Here is a 23,084-nt window from a genome sequence, read left to right on the forward strand (position 1 = left end):
CCTGTGGATAGGAAAAATTGAGTCCAGTGACCTCGGGAGGGAAGGCTGCTGACATTAAGTGTACTGAAGATCCTCCATTATGACGACGACGGTGACAGCAAAGCGACGTGCAGACACAGTCAAGCACCATAAGAGAAGAGGTAACGTCTGACATTTCTGTAACCATAGACGAAAAAATAACCCCTTTAATTGACACTGGAGCGGACACCTTGGTCATGAGCATAGACCTTCCCTGCAAGCTAAAGAAAATTTCTACCCAGTGGACTGGAGTCGAAGATCCGTGCCACAGGAGGCCACCTCGAAAATCCCGTGGGCAGGCACACACCACGAGTGAATATTCGCGGCTTTACGTAAGTCGGAGATTTTATCATCCTGCCAAGTTATTCGAAACACTTGATTCTTGGAATGGACTTCCTGCAGCCTAATGGAGCCATCATAAATTTGCAAGAGTTGCAAGTAATGTTTTCAATGGTGTATGCCATAGCAAGCAGCAGTTATGACAGTCATGACAATGCCATGTGCATTGTCGATGACAATGTCGCATTACCGCCAAGAAGTAGCATAGTAGCCCCTGTAACCTGCAGCGCATTTGACGACAATGAGGGCATTGCCGAGGCAAATACTTTGCTGCTGCTCGAATGGTACATCTTCATAGCTCAAGGCCTTGTTCATGGGCAGAGCAAATGCTCACTAGTTCTGCTGATGAACTTCTGCAACGAGTTTCAGCATGTTCCTTGAGGCATGTCACCTTCCTCAGCGAAATTGCTGACTTCTCGAATGTCGGCACATTAGAGGTGATATCACCGGACGTGACAAATCCTACCAGCCTAGCAGCTGCATTCACATCAACGCCGGCTTGTCAGAACTATAGAAGCAGCAACTATTAGGCCTTCTGAGTGAATTCTCTGGCTGCTTCCCCACAGAATCTAAAGTTCAGCGCACCTCTTTTTCGATACACCATATTTTAACAGAGGAGTTGGCAAGACCAGTTTGTCAGCATCCATACCCCGTGTCACCAGTGGAAAGAGAGACAATTAAATGCCAAGTTAAAGTAATGCTGAATGATGACGTGATTCAGCCTTCGACAAGTCTATGGAGGTGTCTCATCATTCTGTTAAGAAAGAAGGGCAACACGCTAGGCTTCTGTGTTGCCTACAGATGAGTTGGAAAACTCGTCAAATGCAATCTTTACCCCCGGCCAGAATTCAACAATGCTTTGGATCATCTCTGCCATGCCCAGTTCTTCACCTCGTTAGATCTTAAGTCAGGGTACTGACAGATTGAATTCTACGAGCGCGATCACAAGAAAACTGCATTTGTGACTTCTGACGGGCTGTATGAATTCAAAGTCCTCCCATTCGGCCTGTGTTCGGCTCCCGCCACATTCCAGCAAATGATGGACATCGTACTCGCTGAACTGAAGTGGCAGATTGCCTGGTCTACTTGGATGACACCATTGTGTTTTCAAGCACATTTGATGAACATCGCAGCTGAAGAGCATTCTCAATGCTATTTGCAAGGCAAATCTCACAACCGAGCCTGAAAAACGCTACTTTGGTTTTCAAGAACTCAAGTTTCTTGGACACGTCAGCTCCCAGGGCGTTCGGCCAGACCTTGAGAAACTGGCTGCCATCGCTGAGTTTCCTAGTCCTAAAGACAAGAAGGCTGTTCAGCGATTTTTGCGCCTCTGTGCCTACTGCGATCATTTCGTTGAAGTATTCTAAAAAATCACTGAGCCTTTGACCGGACTAACATGCCACGATGTGCCCTTCGTGTGGACAGAAGAGCAAGAACAGGCATTCACAGAATCATGCAAATGACTTCAAACAGCTCCGGTGCTCGCACATTTCACATGGGCGCCAGCAACGTTGGACTCGGAGCCATTCTTGTTCAATGGCAAGACAGTATAGAACATGCAATTGCTTACGCCAATGAACTTGGTTAAAACAAGTTGGCGAGCTAGTTGGTTTGAATCCATGATAGAGCATGTAAGCACGACTGAATGAGGACGTAGAAAGAAAACAAAAGCGCTGTCTCTGTGTATCTGTTTTTTTTACGTCCTTGTTCAGTCGCGCTTACACACTCTATCATGCTTACACCAGCCGTAGTAACACAAAGGCAGAGGCTACCTGCTCGACCACTGAAAAGGAGTGTTTAGCAGTTGTTTAGGAAATCAGTAAGTTTTGACCCTACCTATAAGGCAGGCCATTGGGAGTGGTCAGCGACCACCACTCGCTTTGTTGGCTTGCTAATCTTGGGGATACATCAGGCCGCCTTGCTTGTTGGATCCTCCATCTTCAGGAGTAGAGTAAAACCTCGTTAAATCATACCTGCATAAACAGTAGTTTCGTTTTAAAAGTAGTAAAGTCAAATTCCCGACTCAACGGCCATTGAACATAATGCATTTTGTATCCGCATAAACCGTACCAGCCTATTGTGTACGTATCAGTCAACACGTATTGTTTCCACTTTTCCTCACGCAAACGGTGGTGTGCCGTCCCCATCGGGCGGCCTGTCAAAAACACAAGCCTCAGAGATCGAAACAGTGGCCTCCAAGCGCCCTGTGCATTTGCGCATGAAGCCATATCATCATTTCGGCGTCATGCAAGCAAGGACTCGCTTCATGCTGAAGCTCGGATAAAATACACCGGGTGCTCAGCATAGAAGAAAAATTGGACATCGTTCGTGCTATCGAATGTGGCACGAAGAATTCGGCACTGGCACGCAACAGGCATCTACAGTTGACTACAGTGTGTGGAATTTGGAATGCGAAGTTGCTCGGCAGTGCTGCTGCAACCGTGAATAGATGTCCACTATGAGGTTTGACTTTTTGCCATCGTTGCCTTTGTTGCCGAAGTGTCACCTAACAACAGCGATGAGGACAACATGGAAAGCAACAGCACGGGCGATTCAGGCCCAACAGTGGCAGAAACTGTGCATTAGGTCGGCCTCATAAATGCAATCATCATAATGAGAACAGCTCCCTGCAATGAAAAAGGCGCCCCGCAAGTTCTGCAGCGCTGCCGCGCCCGTGCACAGAGAATATGAAACGGCAATGAGGAATCTGCCATGCAAGTGTTCACTGAGAAGAGAGGGCTGGCTGAAAAGCTGGCTCGCACCTTCAGTAAGTTTGAGGCCGTTGTCGTTGCTGCTAGGCCGCCGTGGCATCAAATGAATATCACAAGACTTTTGTCATGTGAAGTGAATAAATACTGCATGTCTTGCCCTTTCATCGCGCTCTCTCAGAGTTCTGTTTTTCACAGGTTAGTGGGTGTCACAATCTGCCCGGGTTTATGAACAAGGGAGGGCTCGAGGCACTCTCCGTTAGATGGACGCTCCGCAGCGTGGTGGTGACGAACGATGACTGACCGCGAGCAGCTGTACTCGTCGGTGCTTATTGCGGTGCGGTGACCAGTGTTGCTTACCGAGCCTGGCGGGCCAACGAAGATTATGCCCGAGGGGGCATCGCATGCTTGTTACACCCCCTTACCCCCAGTATGTTTGTTGACAACAAACGTCCAAGTTCAAAGTGCAAGGCTCTGCCTCCGCCTTAGCCGGGTCGACGGTGCCTGCTACCCTGGCGAGTAACGGTCCAGTGGCCTCCGCCGTCGAGTACTCCACCTGGGCACCGCTGTTGATGGGATGGGTGGGGCAATGCTGGGTGCTTCCTGAGACAGCCTCGCTCCATCCGAAGGGTCCGCAGTAGTCGGCCTTGTGAGTGGTGACGGGCTCGACACCGGCCCAACAGGCGCCGCACCACCAGCAACGCTTGCTGCCTCCGAGGTGGGTGGTGCTCCGCTGGAAACGACTGGTGCTGTTGCTAGTCCTCCTGCGGGCTGGAACTCGGAAGTGGCAGTCGAAGGTGCTGGCCAGGTCCCGAGGCGAGGCCTGACATCGTCGGCGTGTCTGTGTCACGTGGCCCTGCTGGCATGCGGGCAAGCAGCGATGAGGCGCTGGCAGGAGACACCACCTGTCCGGCAGACCAGGGCGGGCCAGGACGAAAGTTCCTGGCGAAAACTGGAGCTTCCGACTCCGGCAAAGGCTCGGGACGGCACCCTTGGTCAGCAGCCAGCTTCTGCTTCAGCTGCTTCAGGAGCATTGTGGATCAGAGGTCCGGATGCAAGATGTCCAAGGGTGTCTTGACCATCCGACCCAGCAGGAGCTCACGGGCACAGCCAGTGACATCGTGGGGCGTGGTCCGGTACTGAAACAGTATCTGGACAATCTGTGTCCGGAAATCTCCAGTGTGGCTCTTCTTGAGCTTGTCCTTGATGGTTTGCACCACCCGCTTGGCTGCACCATTTAAAGCAGGGTGGTACGGCGGAACCAGCATCCGGTGGATTTCTTTCTTCGTCAGCCAGGCCAGGTACTTTGTGCTGGAAAAAGCAAGACCATTGTCGGACACGATGACGTCCGGCAACCCCTGGGCAGCGAAGACCTGTTGTAGCGCTGCAATGGTCACGCCTGCTGATGGAGTGGTGATGGGTAGAACCTCCACCCACTTCGAAAAGGCATCCACCACCACCTGGAAGTAATGGCCCTTGAAGGGCCCCCCAAAATCCTCATGCAGGCGGGACCAGGGTCTCTGTGGAAATGGCCAGGGGGTGATTTCCACATTATGTGAGGCCCACTGATGCTCCTGGCAGATTTGGCAGCTCTGTGCCATGTGAGCGATGTCCTGGACTAGGCCAGGCCACCAAACATGGGACTGGGCCACCATCTTGGTCTTTTCCACGCCAGGATGACTCGCGTGCATGTACTGCAGGACCCTGGCCCGGAGACTTTGTGGGATCACCACCCTGGAATCCCTCAGTAGGCAGCCCTGCTACAAGCTCGGCTCAGCGGCCTTGTGGCTATAGGCCTCCTGAACCAATTCCTCCCCACAGGACACCGCCTTGACCACCTGAGACAGGACTAGGTCCCGGCTGGTTGCTTGCAATATCGCAAATCTGGAGGGCACCTCCGAGTTTGCGTGCTCCAGCATGAACACTTCAGCAGGTTCTAGAACAGCATCAGGCACCTCTGGCAGGGGCAGGCGGCTCAGAGCATCAGCAGGTCCCAGGTCCTTTCCCAGACGGTAAACCAGCTGGTTACTGTAAGCTGCCAGCCTCGAGGCCCAGCGTACCACTCGAGATGATGCCTGCACAGGAACTGCCTTGTCAGGCCCCAGCAGCCCCAACAGCGGCTTGTGGTCCGTGACCGCCTCGAACTTTCGTCCCCACAGATACTGGTGGAAGCGTTCGACACCGAACATAAGGGCCAAACCTTCCTCGTCCAGCTGGCTGTAACGTTGCTCTGCAGCATGAAGCCAACGAGAAGCAAACGACACAGGGCGTTCTTGGCCATCCTTGTCCCGGTGTGCCAAGACAGCTCCCACGCCGTACGACGACGCATCTATGGTCAGGACGACAGGCTTAGCAGGATCAAAGTGTACTAGCACGGGAGCCTTGGTGATTAGCTCCTTGCTGCGCTGGAAGGCACGGTCGTGCTCCTTCTTCCGGACCCATTGCTGACCATCTCAAAGCAGAAGATGGAGCTGCTGTAGGTGCTCCAACAGGTTCGGCAGGAAACTCCTGTAGAAGTTGATGAGGCCGAGGTAGCTCTGAAGCTCCTTCTTGTTCTGGGGCTTAGGCGCCTGGAGCACAGCATCAACATTGCGGGGAGCCGTGGCTAGGCCAGCCTGAAAAATGACATGTCCCAAGTACTCAATACTGGGGGCCAGGAAAATGCACTTTTCCAGCTTGAGCTTGAGACCGGCGTCCTGCAGTCATGCCAGGACGTTGTGCAGGTTCTGCGGGTGGTTCCTGTCATTGTTGCCAGTAACCAGGATGTCGTCCAAGTACACTGCCACGTGCCTCATGCCCCTGAAGAGGTTGTCCATCTCCCTCTGAAATATGGCTGGGGCTGAGGCCACGCCAAAGGGTAAGCACGTGTACTGGAAGAGTCCCAAAGTTGTCGATATTGTGACATACTTTCGGGAGGCATCCTGGAGCACCAGCTGCAGGTAAGCATCTCTGAGGTCGAGCTTGGTAAACTTCTGTCCACCGGACAACGCTGACCAGAGATCTTCAATCCAGGGCAGCAGGTACTTCTCGATGGTAGCAACGGGGTTGGTGGTAAACTTGAAATCTCCACAGATCCTGACACTGCCATCTCGCTTGAAGACTGGTACGATGGGATGGCCCATTCAGATGTCTTGACGGGCACCAGGATGCCCTCTCACTGTAACCGTTGCAGCTCCTGGGTGACCCCGTCTTTCAGGGCGAACGGCAGTGGGCAAGGCTTGAAAAAAACATGGCCGGGCTCCCTCAGGTATATAGATTCTAGCTGTTGTGTCTGCGAATGTGCCTACCCCTGGCTGCAACAGGGACTTGAACTCTGTCAGGAGGCTGGGGACGTCTTTCACTACATGCAGGCTGGCTTCCTGATACTCTGGCAGACAAACGCCCAGTGCATGAATCCAGTTTCGACCCAGCAGCGTCGGCGACGACCCCTTGGTTAAGTAGAGGGGAAGGGTTGCCTTCCTGTTGCCAAAGCAAACGCTGACCTGTGCCTGACCCTGGACCTGAGAAAGCTGCCCGGAGTAGCTGCGCAGCATCACGCCCGAAGCCTCGACGGATGGTGGTAGATGGTGGTGCATGGCCGTTCTTAGTTGGTGGAGCGATTTGTCTGTCTGGACATGCTGGGGAAAGTGCGCTTGAAGAGTTTCCCGGCCATTACTGACACACTGGCCCCTGTGTCTAGCTGCATGGAGATGGGGTGCCCGCAGATTTCGACCGTCGGCATGTACGGCGGCACAGACGACGATACAAGACCTGTGTGTCACATTTCGAAAATCGGCGGGTCCTCGGCCACGACATGGAGCCTGGCCGCGGAAGAACTTGATCCTGCTGCCGCACGCCCCCGCCGCATACCCTTGCCACGGCTACCCTGGCCGCGGGCTTGTGTGGTACCTGGGCTTGAACCAGGCTGCTGCTGCTGCTGTTTGCTGTTTGTCCTCCCCCTTCGGCATACCCGTGCCAGGTGCCCAGTTTTCCCGCACGTGAAGCATTGTGCTTGAGAGAACTGGCACTCTGAGGGGGAATGGGCACCACCACAGCGGCCGCAGGTACTGCCCTTTGTTGCCAACTTGTTGACCGCCGCTTCCGCCGACGGTGAGCCAGTCGCACGGGCAGTCTCGCCGGCGTCCTTGGCGGCAGCTTCCATTGCCAGCGCTGCCTTCACGGCGGCGTCCAGCGAGGGGTCGGGAAGCTCCACGAGTCGCGTCTGCATGGTGGGGTTGTTGATGCTGCAGATGAAACTGTCCCAGAGCAGCGAGTCCAGCTGGTCCCTGAAAACGCAGGCACTCGTTAACCCTCGTAGCGCAGCAACGAACTGTCCGAAGGTCTCTCATTCCCGGCGGCTCCGATTGTTGAAGCGGAAACGCTCCATTAGCGTAGACGGTGCTAGGTTGAAATGCGAGTGCAGTATGTCGAGCAGCTCACCCAGCGTCTTACATGCGGTATGGCTGGCTTGAGAAGGTCGAGCAGGAGACTGAAGACGCGGGTCCCGCAGCTGGCCAGGAAAATGTCCCGCTGTTTGGCCTCGGGTGTGTCGCTTGTCCGGAAGAACACGTGGACTTGTTCCTTGTAGATTGGCCAGGCGGACCAATCTCCCTCGAACGGCTCGAGCCTTCTGTACAGCGGCATGGCGGCAGCAACGGGCGGCGGTGTTTCGCCGCTTGTGGCGGCGTGGGACGATCCGTGGGTACTCGTCGCCAGTGTCACAATCTGCGCGGGTTCGTGAACAAGGGAGGGCTCGAGGCACCCTTCGTTAGATGGACGCTCCACAGCGGGGTGGTGACGAACCACCACGCGACTGACTGACCACGATGACTGACCGCAAGCAGTGGTGCTCGTCTGTGTTTATTGCGGTGCGGTGACCAATGTTGCCTACCGAGCCTGGCAGGCCACCGCTCCTGGCGGGCCAATGAAGATTATGCCTGAGGGGGCGTCACATGCTTGTTACAGTGGGCAATCTCATTCTGTTTCGGTTAAGTAGTACTACCATTTAGTACATACTTTTTGCAAGCTCTGGCCAAGTACGGTTTAAGGATGTTTAACTATAGGTCATAACTGTCGTGTACCGATATTGACATAAGCGCAGCGATGCTGACTCCCTGTCACATGCTCTTATTCTATTGACAACCCTGGCGACTGCCAGGGTTGTACGCTTGGAGAAATTATTGTGGTGATACTTCGGCTCATACGAGGTTGTGCGCCATCTTAGTGATGTGAATTAAGAAATTGTGGCTCAAAGTGTTGATCCTCGCTTGAGCCGACAGTTTCCGTGTCTCCAAGTTGTACATGTAGTACGAATGAAGCCGTACTATGCCCGCGAGTTAATTACACCATTCAAACCCTTCGGTGTCTTGTGCAGTATGTGCTTATTATTTGCTTTCTGGGACCACATTTGCCATTAGAGCTGTCCTATCACTTTATGAACTTTGTCTTAACCATGTAACAACCAAGTTTTTGTAGTGCAGGTGATTTTTTCGAAATCCTAGTTACTGCAGTCAGCTTACCTTTTCCTTGAAAATTCAGGTCACTACAGTAGTATTTTTCCATGAATATACGCACTGTTTGTACACACTTCCATACTGCTTTCTGGACTAATAGCCATAAGCTAGTGACACTGCTTGCATAATTGTCACTATTTTTATCATGTATTACTTATTTCTCTGCTGCAGTGCTGAGGGGGGACATTGCCAGACTGCAACGGTGCACAGCTATAACTACAGTGAGTTTTCAAACCCTAGAATGTATCATTTATTCATTGCTCTGAGGTGACAGACATGACTCATTCAGCCAATTCTATCCTGCCGGTTTCAAGGCCATGTTTATTCTTTGTTAAATGGATACTAAAGTGCAGCATCAAATTTATTTTTTGAAATGGTCTTTTTGGACTCTCTTTTGGCTGGGCTGTGTTTTGGCTGGAGGTGAGGGAAGGAGGGAGGGTGCCTCAAAGGTGGGTGTGGCGAAGGTGTGTGGCAACTCGTGTTTTTGTATTTTTATATTTTTGTTAGCCTTTTTCTCAAAGAGCTCGCATTCTTTTTCCTTTAAGCCTGCGCACATCCCCAATAGCCAGATTTAATGGTTATATCCAATAACTCGGCATGGGACCATTGTAGTAAGTGGTTTAGCCCGTAGAACACACTCTAAAGTTCACAATGAGGCAGCTACTCATCCTCACATCCGAGTGTTGTTAAAAGCCCTAATGTTGTAAGCAGGTTCAACTGTACTTCCTGCTGTATAATTAAAATGGTTCAATGCTCATGCCCTCTGCTTTTTTTTGTGCAACCCGGTTACCACAACAGTTAGTGGTTACAACAGTGGGATTTCCCTTGCACTTGAATATATTGTTATAAGTGGGTATGACTGTACCAGAAAAAATGGGAAGACCACAGCTTTACTCTTTGAATGTTACATTTAAGGCTAAGCACCAGCACATCAGTGTGGTGTTACTAATTTCAGTGTATTTTCACACCGTTTTGGTGGTTCTGGTTCAGAAAAATGTTATCAGTGCTTCTTAGGCTTAGCCTTTGATACTCTCATAATGCAATGTAACTTTCATTTATTGATAAATGGTTAAGTAACCCCAAGTAAGCAACACAATACACACAGAACACACGCAAGTAACGCATGCAAGTAACACAGGTCCAAAGCCCTTACGTTACATGGAACTCTTGTGAAGTAACTGCGAGGTAGCATTAGCAGCCATGTTTTGATATTGTGCTTCTTCTGGCCTATGAAACCTTCTCTTACATTAAGAACAATCTTTCTGTATACCAGAGGTGCAATTACCAATCACACCTAACTTAATAGTCATTTTTAGCATCTTTTTGAGAGTTGACAGTATAAACTACATAATGAATGGGCTTCCTGGCTTACAATTGTAGCAAATATTATGTTATTTGTTTTCTCATTCTTTTGGAATTAAGCTATTCAAACGAGCTATTGTTAATGAAAATAAGCAAAAGGATTTTGAAAGGTGTTTCAGCCTCCTATCTGATGCTGTACCTTAGGACAGGAAAGCACTAGTATCAGCTTCAAACTTACAGTTAAAGTGAACACATGGTAAGCCTTTGAACCGGTTGTTTATGAAGAGTAAATTACCATATTTGCATGTTTCTTGCACCTCCCTGAATCTAATGCACACCCCATTTTCGTTGGCCTAAAGGAAGAATATAAATGTGCACCTAATTGTGACATCACCTGAATGTATTTGAAAAGAGTGGTTGCACTTTGTAGACGATAGGCGTAACCACTCTTTACAAATACAATGAACCAACTTGCCCAACAACGCATTCTGCTAAACCTGAATGTAATATGCACCCAATCTATAAAAGAAAAATGTAGCATCTTTTGTACCATGTTCGGCGATAGGAAATAACAAGGTTTACAGAATTTATGTATCACAGAAGAGAGACTTTCTATTGCGATAGCAATTATATGGACACTCCAGGTGCATTTCTGCCGTCGCCGTTGCCGTGAGGTTCTGTACGAGTGAAAGCGTGTGAAGGTGAGTCGGCGAACGCGGTTCAATCTTGTGTGCGCGAGCGAGGAACGCGGCCCGGATGCATGCCCTCTCCTGAGGCGCGAGAGGGAGGAGGGGCATCCTTTGGCGGCTGCTACGGTGCCTCGATGTCCTCCTCATCCGCCGCTCCATACAGAGTAGACACTACCGCGGCGTCTCCTACGGCATTGGCCACGCGAATCATAAACGTCGTAGTAGACGCCTTTGGCAGACGCCGTAGTAGACGCCTTTGGCGGACGCTGTAGTAGACGCCTTTGGCAGACGCCGTAGGGACGCGTTACCAGCACTCATGTGTCTTGAAAGCGGTCTGCAACGTGGCTAAAGTGCGTGCCCACGCAGGCCTCATCTTCCAAGTTATCTGCGATGTTTCTAGGGTGTGCATAGTGCCGGTAGCTTCATATGCACTGTGCTTTTGACGTTTCATACACGTTGAAGTGACTGCTGCACGGAAGTCAATTGGCTCGCGGCTTCTGCCACGATTCCTAACTCCAGCATTTTCACAGACAGTTTCCACTGTCATAGAGTGATGTGTGTTCATGTTTACCTGTGCGCGCGTGGCACTGTGCTGCTTAATTTAGTGAAAACACATTGACGGGCTAGTTGGTTTGAATCCATGATAGAATGTGTAAGCGCAACTGAACAAGGACATAGAAGCAGACACACAAAGACAGGGTTGTCTCTGTGTGTCTGTTTCTTTCTACGCCCTCGTTGAGTCACGCTTACACATTATCATTGTTAATTTAATTAGTAAGAAAATGTTTACAAGTTCATACGGCTGATAAAACTACTATCCTTACTTCTTACAGCTATCTACTAATTTGCTATTACAATCAGCGCGTCACCTTTCCAGCGGAACTGCGATTTTTTTTTAATGAGCTTTCATAATGAAAGCAATGCGTCGTTGCCATTTGCGCTTCATTGGCTGTAGATGCAAAGCGCACAAGGCGGTTCTCTCAAGCGAACACATTTAGAGATTACTACTATGTATAATTTTTTACTGGATTTGATGTGAGGCTGCACCGGATTTGTTGAAATATGTGGCCAAGAGCACTCCTGGCACCCTGCGCAGATAGCAAGCTTGGCACAGCGCTAGAAATGCTGTTAGCCATACACATTGACACATCCAGTTCCAAGTCATGCGAAATCTCGCAAAAGTTATAGCATCTTCGGAAGTGATTGTAGTCGAACACAAAATGGACACACAGCAACCTTCAAGAAAACATGCTCTGCCACTATGTCGTGATGGTGATGATGCTGCGTCTGATGACTCTGATGATAGGCTGTTGCCAAAGCTGCAGACACAGCTTTGGTTTTGTATCTGACTGTAACATGCCAGTAATATTTGGACCCATTTTTCCAGAAAAAAGGCGCACATTAGTTTCAAAATTACTTCCACAGTATTTTGCATATGTTGCAAGTAATTCTGAAGTAAACTAATTGTGAATGCAGCTGCGCTGATTGTTTCTTCATGCTGTACAGTGTTTATTGGGGACAAGCAACGAGCTCTTAAGCACCTCTCTCTGCCATAATATGCTTGCTTGTTTTGCAGGGATCGGAAGGTGCCATTCCACGATCTAAGCCCTTCAAGTACACCTATGAGAAGGAGATTGTCATGTGAGTTGTCAAGCGGGAACACTAGCAGCGAATGCACAACACATGATCTGAACAAAGACTTTACTTAAAAAGAAGTTTGAACGTAAGAGTGGAGCCTCTACTAGCTGTGTAGCCTCCGCTGTTTCTGGTGTTGTTGGGGAAGAGCTGTGTGCTGTCCTGTACGCAAACTGAGATTGCTTTGAAGGACGGTCACATCTATGATTCTTATGCTTTCGTGCCATGTACCGTGGAAGGCGTTCGTTCACATCACTGTGTTTGTTTTGTCATGACAGTTGTGCAAGGATACTCATTTGGACATGCCAGATGGTTTGTGCTAGCAATAACAGCTTCATTTTCCTTGATGAAGTGATTCTAAGAGCCCTTGAAAGACTATGTTGGGAGCGTTATATCCTTTGGCACTCGTCAGGGTACTCCGCAACTGCACAATTGGTCTGTTCAGTTCACTAGCACCTTCTGAACTAGTTCACGAGGCGCTGCACCATGCCATTCGTTCCAGTGTTGCAGCAATGGCACCCTGTGAACCACACCATTTGTTTCAAAAGGTGAAGGAAAGGTGCAGGGCTAGTTCATTATTTTTCTTCGCTGTCCCTACTGACGGTGATGTCTTCGTGCAGACATGCCGGCGAGAAACAGCAGCTCAACAGACAACATAGAATACTGACATAAACACCATTGAAACCTTGCTTATGTGTATTTGTTGCATTTAGTACGCAACACAGGTTGTGTTATTTACATCACACAGATACACTAGCATTTTTGTACTTTCTATAGCTTGCAATTCATCCGTTCGTGCTGATCAAACCAATGCTTTTTAAGATTAAATAACATAATGTATGTCAAATGTCAGCTGATTTTCTTGTGTTCTTATTGCTCTCTACAGCTGAGCAATAGAATGAGAGGGAAAAAAATCGCCCACATGTTTGCCAGTGAAGGCACAACAAGTTTTGATATGTTGCACTACAGAGGAGCATGCATTGTATGCTCCTCTGTAGTGCATAACACATATCATTACATGTTCTTTACTTCATGCTGTTTTAGGGCGCAGCGTGTCAAGTACGTTCTTTATTTCGGGAAATCCTCGGCGCACGCTCACACACGCAGTCTGCGTTCCGTCCAGCCGCACCGAATGCGGCTTGCTCCGCTGATTACTTCACTCACTCAGTTCATTGTCACGTGCTCCCCGCGTGCTGACCTCACACACGCGCCTTCCATGTTCTCCCTCTCCGCCACACACCGTTGCCTACCGTCCCGTGCCTGCTACTATACACAGTTGCCTACCGTCTTGTGCCTGCGACTCTACGCCACCTGGCATCAGCCCGGTACCCTCACAGATCCCCCCCCCCCCCCATTTTATCCTGTGAAGAGGGCTTCTAAGGCACATGATTAGGGATCAGCTGGTCTGCATTAGCGAGGCCTTTCTGTTTCCCTGTAACCGGGTCTCTGAGTCTGTAGGTACTGCATCCGATGTGTGCAGTCACCCTTAATGGCCCTGTGCTTCGAGGAGCAAACTTGGCTGTGAATACAATGGCTGCCTTACTTAGCAGGCGCGTGTCCCGTAGAACCAAGTCTCCAACCTGGAAGGTTGCTAAAGTGCGTGTTTTGTTGTAATACTTTGCCTGGCTGGCTTTTGCCAAAGTGTGGTGGTCCTGTGCAAAGGCCCAGGCATCTCGAAGGGACACGTCCAGTTCAGCAGCTAGGGCATGAGGCGCAGAAGGGGGCACCTCGGTGCCAGCTGCCTGATTGTGATGGCTCCACGGGTTCCGTAGTTCCCACTTATAGCACAAGAAGGCAGGCGTAAAGCCAGTAACTACACTTTCAGACGTGCGCATTGCAAACGCCACTTCGGGCAGCCTTTTGTTCTAGTCCCTGTGGGAAGTGCACTAGCCCACCAGGCATTGTTTAAGTGTTGCATTATGGCGTTCCAGAGTCTGTCCTGCTGGTCTTTATGGGACTATCTGGCTCTCCTTGATTCCCCAGTGCTGGAGAATGCCTTTCCACAGTTTGCTTATGAATGGTATGCCGTTGTCGCTAGAGATGGAGCTAGGCGCACCATGCCGGCAAAAAACATTGATCATTTTATCGATCATCAATTTGGAGGTAGGCGCACGTCCTAGCCATGCCGGTTGTCTCGTCAGGCCTAACCATGTCGTTGAGTGGCGTGGTGTGCAGAATTTGAGCTATATCAGCTGTGAGTCTCTTCCTTTCCATTGTGGTCCCGTAGGTTGAAGTCAACAGTCCTTGGATGATCGAAAAAGGCTGGAGATGCTGCGCAAGTGACTGGGTGGCACTAGACGATTCTTGGTCCTCGATGTTAGGTCCGGTTGGACGAGCCCAAGTACGTTCTTTATTTTGGCAAATCCTCGGCGCATGCACACACACGCAGTCTGCATTCCGTCCCACCGCACCGCACGCGGCTTGCTCCACCGATTACTTCACCCACTCAGTTCGTTGTCGCACGCTCCCTGCATGCCGACCATGCACACACGCCTTCCATGTTCCCCTTCTCCACTACACACCGTTGCCTACCGTCCCGTGCCTGCTACTTTACACAGTTACCTGCCGTCTCGTGCCTGCAACTCTACGCCACCTGGCGTCGGCCTGGTACCTTCACAAGCTCTTAGTCGCCCATTCCTGTGGCGAGCGTCACCGTCGGCGTAACCAAGCGAATGAGCACAGGGAAGGATGAAAGAGCGAATGCAGAGCACAGCAGGAAATGAAACATGCGATAAGGAAAGCGAAGGAGGAGGGTACGCTGAAAGTGTGAGTAGAAATGTGTAGTGCAACGATAATGGCTACGAAATGGCACCAGAGTAGCGCGAATCGTCTGGGAGGTTTGTCTGCGGCGGCTGCTGTGAATCACGCCGACATGTCACCCACGTGCTGCCTCTCGCAATCTCTAGATTAGCGAGGCAATTGCGCCACACTTCGCTCCATTCGCAACGTTCCATGCAGGACAGATTGTCTGTGTCAGCCAATATATAACAAAATGAAAACACAAATAGAGCTGGACTCAAATTTCGCATTAGGGAGTATTGTAATCGTCGGCAAATTAAGACCAAACACCTCTGAAGCCATCATATACCTGCAGTTCAGGGCCTCTCACACCAATGCTCAAACTTACATGGGCTTAAATTTTTTTTAAGGCCTGCATCGTGTCTGCACCTCTGCAATTCGTTTCAAGTGTTGTGTTATGCTTGCATTACTGAGATCGAGTTGCACAATTTCTGAACTTCTCGTGCCCCGTAGTGAACTGTTTCACATTGGTGCAGGTGAATGAAACGAACCTATTGTGAAAACAGTGCGGATGGGAAATATTCCTGCCTTTTGTCGCATCTTTCCCATTTCTTTCGGTACCATATGAAGCCAAGGAAATTATTGGGGAATTTATTTTTAATCTTTAATTGAAGTGTGGAAATGATGAGCTAAAGGGAAATGAAAGTGGACGAAAATACAACTTACCGCCTGTGGGAGCCAAACCCACAACCTCCACATTATGTGTATGTAGCACTACCAATTGTGCTACAGTGGTAGCTGTTCCCAAGTCCACATTTTTGGGGCATTTATGTATGTGCACAAGATCTTGCCACGGAAGTGTTGGCCAGCGCCACTCATGGCCATGGCTGCGGATATGGAACACCATTTTTGACTGATGGCGTCGCCCACTTCATTAGCAGCCTATCACTGGGGCTTACACTTATTTGGGTAACTGGACTGCATGACATGCATACAGAGTTCTTTCACTCATTTTCAGCTCAACTGAAAACTTGAGTTAAATTCTGAAGGCCTCAGTGTGATCTCCGTTTTGTTGTATGCACCACAGTTGCCACTGCCATAAAAGCTCCACCCTATTGCAGGTATGCCCACTTCAAGAAATTGGACTACTTTTCTACAGAGTGCATCTACTCCCCAAATGCCTACAGGTGGGTGAGCTGATATTTGGGAATATTGGGAGCATTAGAACAAATATTGCGGCTTTAAGTTCATTGCACCATGCTACCAGTTTAAAAGTGTGTGTTGCAGAAAACGTGTCATAGGGACCATATGTTTATGAAGTGGATAAAATTCAGTGTTCTTCCTGCTTTAACATGGCAATAAACATGCGTACATTCAAGTGAAACCTTTTATAATCTGCTTAGTGCTGTTAGTTATACCATGGATAATAGATTTTTATTGTTGGTCATTGTCATTATATCTATGAAGTTGGTAGACTCACATTATTTTTATGTATTACCTAATCAGCCACTGTAGATTAAAGAAAAAGCACAACAGTACTGAAAATTTATATAAAAAATCTATTTTCTGTACATGTACACCATTAGAGATGTTTAACTGGGAACTTATGTTCGTGCCTTGTCTGAAAGTCATCGCTGGGCACCTGAAGCACTCTACAGCCTTGAAGTGCATTGCAAAGCAGCCATAGTATGCACATGGAATTCTTCACTCATAAGACCCTCCAAATAGTATACTGGTGAGGCTGTCAGGTCTAAGTAGGCCATCTGCCATTTGTATAGTATGTCCTGCAGATTTTCTTCACAAGGTAGGTGGTAGTAGCCTTGTCACCTACTGGTCCAGTTCACTGCCCCTCTTACAGTGACCTACCTGCCATTTGATTATCGTATTTGCACGATTTTACCACACCCCAATTGTAATGTGCAGTTGTATTACTGCCAACATATCTAGAATAATAACTTTGTGCTGATTCTACTATGCACATCAAGTAATGAAGCCCGAGTTGACATGTACTGTGTTGAAACAATATTGTGGAACGTACAGAGGCACATAGGCACACAGCTGAACCTTAGCGGCTAGTCGCTATCAGAGTCCGACGACACCTCCTTTTCGCTGTTCACAGTTACAGTTACCGACCACAGAAAGTCATCTTCAGTTCCATCTAATGCGTGAGAAATGCCATACGAGATTTGCATGAGAAATGCCACAAACCAAGGCAGAAAAAAAAGAAACAATGTCTGTTCGATAGCAGTGTGGCTAGCTACCTTGCATTGAGCTTTCTTTTTTTGGTAAGAATCGGTTTCGTTTTTGATTTTGAGTACAAGTAGAATTAGTTACAATTGTAAAGCGCGGGCAAATTTGAACGCACCTTTTATTTTAAAAAAGTGCACGTTGGAATTGTGCAAATATGGTATGTCTGTTCCTGGTGCAAGGTGCTGTGGCATGCTGGTATGCCCAAGGGGTGAATTGCAGGGACAGGTTTCTGCATGTGATCTGTGAACTGCATTTACCACTATTGGAGAAGGGAAAGAGGCTTCCATTTTGTAACGAGGGCAATTTGTGAGCGATTTCACTGATTTAGTATGTGGTTCTCTTTTTTTTTCTTTCCTATGTGTGCAGCTTATTGTTACATGTGGTAATTTTGAGCATATGCAGAAGGCAGGGTCCAAATAGCGTGTTGTCCTCTGAAGCTCGGTTGGTAGTCTCTACTTGTGCTGGGGTCCTTTTAAGTACTTTGTTTTGTGCTGTGGTTACAATGTACATATACAGTTGTGTGATGTGAACACTGATGGCAACTTATTTGTGCAGAAATTCTGTGGTTACCAGCAGCGACCATGGTGGGGCCGCTACGCATGCACCTATAAGTGCTTATGGAGCTCCAGGCCCCCCCCCTCCCTCTCCGCCAGAAATATTTTCGTACTGTCATGCACTGCCAACCAAAACAACCCCCGGTGCCAAAAATTATTTCGAATTCTGTCTAGAATGTCTTTTTCATGTACGAAAAGGCATTTCAGCACGAACATTGTGAACTTGGGCTGGTTTTTGCGGCAATGCCCATGCACCAGGAGTCTCAACGCAAGGAGCCCCGCCCCATCCGAGCAGTTTCAAGGGCATTTTGATGGCAAGCAGGCTCGTCGCAGCATATCGCGAAAGCCGTGGAATCTACGGAGCGCATGGATTTCAATTCGGAAACTTTATGAGTACTATAAAGTTCCCATAAACTCTTGATGCAGAAGGTGCATTCACATTTTCAAAGTTGTGCTTTAGATTTTTAATTCCAGAACATTTGACGCCAAAGGTACATTGACTTTTCTGAAGTCGTACGTCGGACCACACAATAAGACAAGCCAAATCAACACACCATCACACAAGTTGACAAAGCACGCAGCCAAGTCTGACGAGACGAAGCGTCGTGGTGGTTCATTTGTGCCGTCATGTCACAGAAAAGAATATCAACATTTTTTTCACCTGCGCTAAAGCATCCATGTCCAGACACTAGTGCCAGCAAAGGTAACTACATTCTTATTTATTTTTCTACTTTGACTTTTATTCGCGAGCATACACTGAGCCTCATCAATTTTCTTGCTCTCGCTACCCACGGGCTGCCAGAGCCAGCCAGAACGCATGCATCTTTCTTGTGTTGCCCAGACTACCACGCGGCGCACTTTGGTGAGCGTTCGTTTTTCTCTGGCCGAGTGGACTTTCGCCTGGTACAGTTTGGGATGCTTTCTGGCTAGCAGAAGAGAAAAAGAAGCAGTCGTCGCTCACCTCCATCACTGTGGGGAATCGACGGATTTGCAATGCATTCGCTTGGGGGCAACCTCTCCGGAAAGTCTTGTCTCGCCAGTGTAGGATACCGAGCAGTATGCGTATGGTTCTCTGTGGACCAAGTGTCTCGCGGTTTCTTGGATATTCCTTCGGTAGCCACATTAGGTGCCCAAAGCAGGCATTCGATTGTGGCCAACATGCGTTCCCTTGCGTTCTTTTTTTTTTCTTTTTTTCCATTTCGGTGCCCCCGCCTCACAAAAGAAAAGAAAAAGGCATTGTTGTGGCAAAGCGGATTGTCGCATGGTGAAACTTCAATTTTGCTACTTCTTCTTTTGCGGAAAGTAACGGGCCACGGGACCCTTCAGTTGCAGGATACTTTTATTATATTATTGCGATAGCAATTATATAGACATTCTAGGCGCATTCTGGCCGTCGCCGTCACCTTCTGTTCCGTATAAAGTCCGATAACATCATGACCGCGTGCCGCATGCTGTTTGTGCTAGTGAAAGCGTGTGGGGGGGGGAGGTAGTGGCATGGGTGATCCGATGTTGGTGGCTCCGTCTTGTGTGTGCAAGGGAGAAAAGTGGGGAGGAAGTGCGCCGCCTTCTGTTGTAGCGGGTGGCAGAGTGACGGAGACGATCCAAGAGCACGTACCGCACTGTTTTATTTCAGTGACAGCGAACTATATATATAGGCTGCTTGCCTATGACGTAACATAAAAAGAACGAATCGTGTTTGACACGTGTGGCACGGCACTTCATATCACTTCTCCCTTTCTTTTAAAACTGCAGTCTTTGCACGGGTCTTCGTTGTCGGGTAGACCTCCGTAAGACCGGCGGACTTGGGGGAGGTCTACCCCCAAGTAGAGCCTGTTCGGCTGGGAGGGACGTTGGAGGTGTTGTCGAAGGAACAGGCGCAGCGCCAGTTGGTTCTGGAGTGGCCAGGCTGCACCGGCCTTCTGGCGTTGACGTGGGCTGATTCTTGTTGTTCGGGCTGGGTTGAAGCAAGTCGGGAGCCTCCGCTTTTGGGGTCACAGGTGACACAGGCACGCGACGGAAAATTTGGTCGAAGTGACGTCTGGCTAGGCCATCTGGAGTGTCGACCGTTACAAGGCGTGAACCCTCTATGCTCTTGACGATGCCTGGACGCCAACGCTTCCCTTGGCCAAAGTTGCGCACCCACACCTAGTCGCCGGACTGGAATCTGGGAGGCTGCGAGTAACTTCGAGGTAGAGAAGGGACGCAAGTATCCAAGAGCGAACGAATTTGGTAGTTCAGCAGCATCTCTGAAGGAGACTTGCCGCATGGTAGTGGGGTACGTCGATAGCTTAGGAGCACTCGCGCTAGTTTTGTTTCAAGATCGTTCACCATCGAGTGCTTAAGAAGGCCATCCTTTATTGTGCGGACCGCACGCTCTGCCAGACCATTAGATTGTGGGTGGTACGGCGCACTACGTAGATGAGTTATGTTGTTGACAGTCATGAACTGGGAAAACTGCTGACTTGCAAACTGAGGCCCGTTACCTGATACAACTGTTTGCGGCAAGCCAAAACGCGCAAACAATTCTCAGAGCCGCGCGATTGTGACTTCTGTGGTCGCCGACTTGACGGGAAGTGCCTCAGTGCATTTAGTATGCAAGTCGACGACTATCAACAGCATGCGTCCCTCTATTGGTCCGGCATAATCAATGTGAAGCCTTGACCATTTGGTTCCCGTTTCTGGCCAACAGATAGGAACCTGTCGATGGGGCATTGGCTGAGCTTGTACACATGAGATGCACGAACGTGCAAGGCTTTCGATCTCACCATCCAACCAGGAAGTGCCTCAATCCATTTAGTATGCGAGTCGACGACTATCAACAGCATGCGTCCCTCTATCGGTCCGGCATAATCAATGTGAAGCCTTGACCATTTGGTTCCCGTTTCTGGCCAACAGATAGGAACCTGTCGATTGGGCATTGGCTGAGCTTGTACACATAAGATGCACGAACGTGCAAGGCTTTCGATCTCACCATCCAACCCAGGCCACCAGAACAGCGTCCGAGCCAGTCTTTTCATTGCAGATGCACCCTGGTGTGACCGATGTAGCTCAGCGAGCATGGAGACTCGCGCTTTGCGGGGTACGACGATGCGATGACCCCAGTAGAGCAGGCCTTCTACACTTGACAGCTCCAGTCTTCTGCAAAAATAAGGTTGAAGGTGATTGTGACACGGTGGCAAGTGTTTAGCCCATCCATTCAGTACAAAGTGCTGCACAACGCTAAGGTTTTCATCTCCGTTCGTCAGCGCCCGTATGGCATCCGCTGGCACGAACGAGCTGGCAAGGGTCTCTGAAGACAACACGTATTCTGGTAAGGTGCCCGATCGACAAACGTCTGTTATTGGCACGGGCAAGCGGCTGAGTGCGTCTGCGTTGGCGTTTTCCTTGCCGGCCTTGTACTCTATGCGGTAGCTATATTGGCTGAGAAACAGAGCCCATCTCTGAATACGTGCCGACGCCATTGGGGGCACAGGTCGATCTTCTCGTAGAAGTCCCACCAGTGGTTGGTGGTCTGTGACCAATACAAGCTTGCGGCCCAGCAGGTAGTCTCGAAACTTTGTTACTCCGAATACCAGTGCGAGCGCTTCCTTCTTGAGCTGAGAATAATTCTTTTCGGCGTGTGTTAACGTGCGTGAACGGAAGGCAATGGGCTTATCCAATTTTCCAATTCGGTGCGAGATTACGGCACCTAAACCCGAAGGTGACGCATCGCATTCCAAGCGCACTGGTTGGTTGGGATCGAAATACGTCAGAACAGGCGAACTCGGAAGTGTTTGTTTAGCCTTGAGATATGCATTTTCCTGCGCCGTTCCCCAGTGCCATTTATGCTCTTTTTCAAGCAGAAGATACAACGGGGCCAGCATCGTTGACATGTGTGGCAAGAACCGGTGATAATAAGTCAACAGACCCAAAAACGAGCGCAGTTCGCTCACATTCGTAGGTCGTGGCGAGTCGCGTATTGCTGCTATGTTCTTCTCAAGCGGATGCAAGCCGTCTTTGTCAATGCGATGGCCTAGGTAGACGATTGAGTCTTTGCGAAAATTGAATTTTTCAGCCTTCAGCTTGATACCATTTTCTTGAAGCCTGCGCAAAACGTCCTGAAGCACTGAGCCGTTATCGTCTTGACGTTCCGCTATCAATACATCGTCCAAATACACCTGTACGGCTGGAAGACCGGCCAGGACCGTTTCCATGCGCCGCTGAAAAATCGCGGGAGCCGAGGCAACTCCAAATGGAAGACGGTTATAGCAGAACAACCCCTTGTGAGTGTTTATCACGGCCAACTTCCTCGCCTCCTCATCCAATGGGAGTTGGTTATATGCATCCTTAAGGTCCAGTGTTGTGAAAAATGATCCCCCACGTAGCGATGCGAAAATGTCTTCAATGTTGGTAAAGGGTACTGCCCGTTGCCGTCACCTTCTGTTCCGTATAAAGTCCGATAACATCATGACTGCGTGCCGCATGCTGTCTGTGCTAGTGAAAGCGTGGGGGGAGGGAGGTAGTGGCATGGGTGATCCGATGTTGGTGGCTCCATCTTGTGTGTGCAAGGGAGAAAAGTGGGGAGGAAGTGCGCCGCCTTCCATCACGTGTGGGGAGGAGGGCTTAAGGTTGTGTGATCTGTGAATCTGTGATTACGCAACATGTTTATTTGCTTTGTGTGATGTGTTATATACAGTGGCTTTTTCTTAGATACTTATATTTATTGGAGATTTATATGTATGTGTAAATATCTCGTTGCAAGGTTTTGTGCCTACATGCAGCAAAATTTGTTTCCAGTGACACTTTTTTGCCCTTTATCAAACTATTTTCGTATTTGTATATTCCATTGTTCATTATCTGCGAGGCATGCGTGTAGCACACGGGCATCTCTCATTTACAAAAGTGACACGTAGGTGTGAGGCTAAATGTTCTTTAATGCTCTCATACACTGGGTTGAACATGGTTGCGTGACGTAATGGACGCTCCAAAAGTTGAACAGCATGGTGTTGCAATGTTTTTGACAGCTTAAGGTGTTTTCCAAAAAGAAGTTCGTCACTGTATGGCTGGTGTGTACATAGAACAGTGCATTTCACTGTCCACTGTGAAGCATTGGAACAAACGGTTCAAAGAAAGACGATCCAAGACCGGGCCAATTATTATCATTATTATATATGGAAACATGCAAGCACACAATGAAAAGAGAAGGGAGAAAACTTAGAGAGGCAAAACGCCTGCCTACATTTTTGGGAAGAGGGAATGAAAAGAGGAGAAGAAGATAGAAAACAAAGAAATAGGAAAGAAAATAGGAAATGAACAAATGACAGAGACACAGACAAAAAAAGTAGAAACACGGAAAAAATGTCTATAAACGGGAAGCCA

At 49.0% G+C, this 23,084-nt stretch overlaps 1 protein-coding gene across 1 annotated transcript in view; it reads left to right on the forward strand.

Annotated features, from left to right (window-relative positions):
- The window catches only part of Ctu1 (Cytosolic thiouridylase subunit 1), an 82,799-nt gene that overhangs the window by 23,938 nt on the left and 35,777 nt on the right, over nucleotides 1-23,084 (forward strand). The window contains exons 9-11 of the mRNA XM_050179578.2: nucleotides 8,729-8,778; nucleotides 12,125-12,189; nucleotides 16,044-16,109. Of these exons, the coding sequence (XP_050035535.1) occupies nucleotides 8,729-8,778; nucleotides 12,125-12,189; nucleotides 16,044-16,109 (181 nt within the window). The remainder of the gene's footprint in view (nucleotides 1-8,728; nucleotides 8,779-12,124; nucleotides 12,190-16,043; nucleotides 16,110-23,084) is intronic.

This window comes from Dermacentor andersoni, chromosome 5 (genome assembly GCF_023375885.2).
Source record: "Dermacentor andersoni chromosome 5, qqDerAnde1_hic_scaffold, whole genome shotgun sequence".
Classification (NCBI taxonomy): Eukaryota; Metazoa; Arthropoda; class Arachnida; order Ixodida; family Ixodidae; genus Dermacentor; species Dermacentor andersoni.